This window comes from Zingiber officinale, chromosome 9A (assembly GCF_018446385.1).
Source record: "Zingiber officinale cultivar Zhangliang chromosome 9A, Zo_v1.1, whole genome shotgun sequence".
Taxonomy (NCBI): domain Eukaryota; kingdom Viridiplantae; phylum Streptophyta; class Magnoliopsida; order Zingiberales; family Zingiberaceae; genus Zingiber; species Zingiber officinale.
This window is the reverse complement of record NC_056002.1, coordinates 54,521,956-54,527,056: the sequence shown is the minus strand read 5'-3', so window position 1 is coordinate 54,527,056 and position 5,101 is coordinate 54,521,956. Positions and strand designations below refer to the sequence as shown.

Genomic DNA, 5,101 nt, shown 5'->3' with positions numbered 1-5,101 from the left:
AGGACTATTGGATATAGAGCTTGGTTAGGAACAACTCCCTGCTCAATGAGACAATAATCACAATATGAATAATACGAGATGTTAGACATCACTGTGAGTATTCTATTTATTATTTTAATTATTATATTTTTTATTATTGAAAATTATATACCACTTATTTTTATCACTTAGTATGCGGTGATCAAATCTAAAATTCTAGATCCATCCCTGTCGATAGATTGATCACACTATCTTGTGACAACATTTTCATGGACAAATCATCACACAACTAAAAACCGCATAAACTCGGCCCCCCCCAAACCTAAAATCCTAAATCCGCCCCTGGATTCATCTATCGATTTCGATCAAAATCGACTGATAGAACTAGAGATCTCGGACTGACATAAAACCAATTCTCATGTGTTCGTCTAGTTATCCAGTGTAAAAATATAATCAAATATTAATTTAATCTAATATATTGAGAGTAATGATTTTTTTAACACAAATTGATATTTGATAATATTTTTATAATTAAGAGAACTAATTGATTTCGTATCATTTTAAAATCTTTAGATCTTTCAACTAATTTTAACCAAAACTGGTTAATAGATTTTTTTAATAGAAAGATATCAATTCGATTAGGAAAAAATATTTTATTTTTTCAATTGAATTAATTTAAGTACAGGCTAAAAAGTAGGTATGCTATCTAATTAAATATTTTGAAAACTTATTTACCGAAAAGGTTGAAATACCTAGATTTTAAAAAAAAATTTACAAAAGACTAGTGGAATACATTCAACAGAATCAGGCAATCATCTGGCCCCGGAAAAGAAAGGCGACGAGAGCATCGCGTTCGTCGCAGCCGAAGAAGAAGAACCGACGAAATCATCGAACGACAAGTCGTAGGAGCTCGCAGCAAGATTGCTTTCTATGAGGCCGTCAGCGGACATGGCCGGAAACGGAGCCTCGCCCTCCAGGATCTGCACCGCCTGCCTCATGCTCGGCCTGCACGAGGGGTCGGGGTGCGAGCAGAGGAGCCCGAGCTTGAGCACCAGCTCCACCTCCCTCGCCACGAACTCACCCCCCAGCCTCAGATCGCAGGCCTCCAGGATCGAGTTCATCTTCCAGCACCCGAGCACGCGGTCCACCAGGCCGGGCACTTCGCCGGGAGCGTGCAGCTCCATCGGCCGCTGCCCGCAGGCTACTTCGAGCAGGAAGGCCCCGAAGGCGTACACGTCGGTGAGGGTGGTGGCCTTGCCGGTCTTGCTGAGCTCCGGGGCGAGGTAGCCGAGCGTGCCCATGATGTGGGTGGTTTGGGGGTTGCCACCGTGGTCGCAGAGCCTCGCCAATCCGAAATCTCCCAGCTTCGGATTGAATTCGCCGTCGAGGAGGACGTTGCCTGCTTTGATGTCTCGGTGGATCACCACCTGCTCCCAGCCTTGGTGGAGGTAGAGGAGCCCGGCGGCGACGCCCTTGATAATGTGAAGCCGCCGGGACCAGTTCAACGGAGGCCGGTCCTTGCCGAAGAGGAACTTGTCGAGACTGCCGTTGGCCATGAAGTCGTAGACCAAGATGAGCTCGCCCTGCCGCCGGCAGTAGCCGAGCAGGTGCACCAGGTTCCTGTGCCGCAGCCGCCCCATGCTCACGATCTCCGCCACGAACTCCCGCATTCCCTGCCTCGATTCGTGGGAGACCTTCTTGACGGCGATCTCGAGCTTCGATTTCGGTAGCACGCCCTTGTAGACGCGGCCGAAGCCGCCGATCCCGAGGAGGTTCTTCTCGCCGAAGCCCTCGGTGGCCCGGTAGAGGTCTCTGTAGGAGAAGCGATGAGGCCCGTACTCGAGCTCCCAGTCCTCGAGCACCTCCGCGAACTTCTTCCTCCTCTCGAGGGCGAAGTAAACGGCGGCGGCGGCGAGCAGCAAGAGGATGGCTCCGGCCAAGGGCAGAGAAATCGCCAAGAGAGTCGTGTTATTGTGCCCTAGATGAGGAAGTTGGGGGAGAGCAGAGAGATCGAGCGGGGGAGCGTCTCGATTTAGGGCAAAGCTCCACCCTAGAATGTAATGGCATCCCGTGGCGGCACCGGTGGACGAGGCGAAGCCCACGTACATCTCGTCTAGGATTATCGCCGAGAGATTGATCTTCGAAGAGGACAAGAGAGATCGCCGGGGCTTTGCTTCGTGTAAAGGGGCAATCGCGATGTCGATCTGCGAGCGTTCCCCGTCGAAATCCACCCAAATCTGCATCGGATCGCCGCTGATCAGTTGCAGGCTGCGGAAAATCCCATCCTTGGTGAATCCCGCCGGCGTCGAGTCGACAGATCTCAAGCTGTTGACGTCGACGCCGATGTGATTGTCGTTGATGTCGCCGAACTCCGAGTTCTTGACGGTGTCGAGCTCGACGGCGACGATGTGGTCGGTGGAGTCCCCGTCATCGGGGAAGAGGCCCAGGTGCTGGCTGGACAAGGCCTTGGCGAAGTCCGTCGAGGGGGCGAGGAGGAAGGAGAGGCCATGGCCGCTCACGTTAGTGATCAGCGGCGTGATGGCGAACACGAAGGTAGTGGAGAAGGAGAAGACGTCGCCGGAAAAAGAAGCGTTCTTGAGTCGAAGTTTGGAGGGGTAGAAAGCGTGTCCGGTCACTTGGGCAGTGTTGTTGGTCAGCCGGAGGAGGCCGCCGCCGGTGACGTCGGCGTACTCGCTGAAGGTCAAGGCGCCGCCGTTTTCGAATCCGTTGAAGGCGAAGGAAACGTCGCCGGAGATGGCGGTGGGCTTGACGACGAGGAGAAGAAGAGTTAGGGAGATCTGGGAGAGGAGGGCCATGGCTAATGGCTCTGCCCGAGAACGGAGAACGAAGGAACGCAAACCTTTGACCTCTCAAGCTGTTACGAACTCAAAGTGGCGGATTTGTATTAATGGATAAGGATTTTTTTAGTTGTGACTGTGACAGATAATCCTGGGCCGTAAAAAACAAAAAGTAATTCGTATAAATTAGTAATGTTATTAATATACATAGTCAAAAATGTAAAGAAAGACATATACTGCCAACGTGATTTACACAATTTATTTTATTTTATTAAAAAAATAAAAAATAAAATAAAAATAAACGGACATAATTTTTTGCCAATGATTTTAAAAATTATAATCTCCACCTCCTTTTCTATTAGGGATGGTAATAGATCATATTAAAGTCAAATTTTATATCTTCTATCCCTATATCTATTAGGGATGGAATATCCATCTTATATCTATACTCATTAAATGATCAAATATCTTCTATAATAATATTTTTTTCTTTCCATCCTATTATTATCATTCAAAAAATATATATATGAGAATTAACACCATATTAAAAATAAAAATATAATTAAAAACTAGATTAAACATCTATATAACCTACTCTCAGTTAATGAGTTTTTAAATAAATTTTTAATAAATATATATATTGGATATCAGTAGTCCCTCCATACCCTCATCTATTCGAGTTAGATATCAAATCTTTTATTGGATTTAGAGAAATTATCATCCCTAATTTCAGTGGTGGAGATTTGGGATTTGAGAATATTTAAAAAAAATATCCTCTCCAAATATTCTTATTGTGGATGTTCTTATGTCGTTAACGTGAAGTGCACTTTGCCCCTTCCATTTTATCTCTATTCAAATTTTCCTCTAACCCTTTGTTTACTCAGAATGATGGAATAAACAAAGGAAGTTATTCAAAATGGGAAACAAAATATATTGGGGGCCGCCTCATGACCACACAAGGTGTTGTGATCACGTGAGATGTTGTAGTCCCGTGAGGCGACCTCATGTGGGGTCGTCATCTATAGTTGCGTGGGTCACCATTTATGGTCGTGTTGTTATTGTATGCACTTATATGCCAAGACACTCTTATAAGTTTATGGATAATTATTTCATAAATACAAGTATTTATCATTAATCAATCATTTACTTTTCTGTACGTATATGATTAATGATAAAATTTTACCGATTAATAGATATATTAATCTAAAAGTAGTCCTTAATCTGATAGATATCTAGAGGGGACATGAATATTTAGATCAACGCTGAGTATGACTAGGTCAACAGAGACTCAGAGATGGATATCTAAGTTTGTACTTGGGGTGCCTTGAGTTTAGAGGTACACTGGACACAACCCGCTTGAGTGGAGACTATATATTAAGCATCATTGGTCATTCCTTTTATAAACGAGTGTAACTGATCTTTTGATTTGAGATCTTCATTTATTTTATGTGTGGAGTTATACACGTTGATGTCGTTAAAAGTAGTCTTTAATTAGATTATAATTAATACGGTTGTTGGGTATATGACAAAGTGTAGAGAAAATAATATTAAGTCAATATAGGATTTATGACTCTCTTGAATTAGGGAATAAACATCTTGGTCGCTTGATAAAGATATTAGTGACTCGAAATCCATGACTATGAGAGAAATGATTTATCATTCAAGGGAAGTCTATTATATCTTGAAAATCAAGTAAAATAATTAATTTGGTGAAGATGCATAGTGCACCAAATTAATTGGGATGTAGGTTAGATGAAGAAATTGAATTATACAGTAATCGATACATAGTGGTTTATAGTTTATGAGTAATATTTTATCACATTAAGTGACTAAAAACTGTTGTTAGATGGTTATCTTAGTCTGTGTATAGATTTATACTAATTTTATATATAAAACCTAGAGGGTTATACACATATAAACATGAATATTATCTATAATTATTTATTTTAGTAGATACCAAAATTAATTAATTTATTATTTTTGAATTATAATTAATTGAATTATTAATTAATTTTGAAATATCGGAAGATAGAATAAATCAAGATTAAGATTAAATATGAATTTATTTGATCCAAAGAAGAGAAAGTGGAGTTAGTGGTAGCCACAATCATGATAATTAATTCTCATAATCATGATAATTAATGGAGAATTTGAATAACCACAATCATGATGATCAATAGAGAATTTAATAGTCATAGTTATGATGATTAATGGAGAATTTAAACGATCATAATTATGATGATTAAAAGAGAATTTGAAGAGTCATATTTCATTTTCCTTAGAGGCTATAAGTAGTCATCCTTGAAAAATTCTTTAAAAAACTT

At 41.5% G+C, this 5,101-nt stretch overlaps 1 protein-coding gene across 1 annotated transcript; it reads right to left on the bottom strand.

Moving 5' to 3' along the window:
* Nucleotides 1-664: 664 nt before the first annotated feature.
* Nucleotides 665-2,922, bottom strand: LOC122020344 (L-type lectin-domain containing receptor kinase SIT2-like). The gene has a single exon (XM_042578236.1). It carries the CDS (start codon nt 2,793-2,795, stop codon nt 792-794), a length of 2,004 nt encoding a protein of 667 aa, XP_042434170.1. The 5' UTR covers nt 2,796-2,922; the 3' UTR covers nt 665-791.
* Nucleotides 2,923-5,101: the final 2,179 nt, after the last annotated feature.

What these genes read in the sequence shown, in the direction of transcription:
- LOC122020344 (XM_042578236.1), bottom strand. Translation starts at nt 2,795, where the DNA reads ATGGCCCTCCTCTCCCAGATCTCCCTAACTCTTCTTCTCCTCGTCGTC.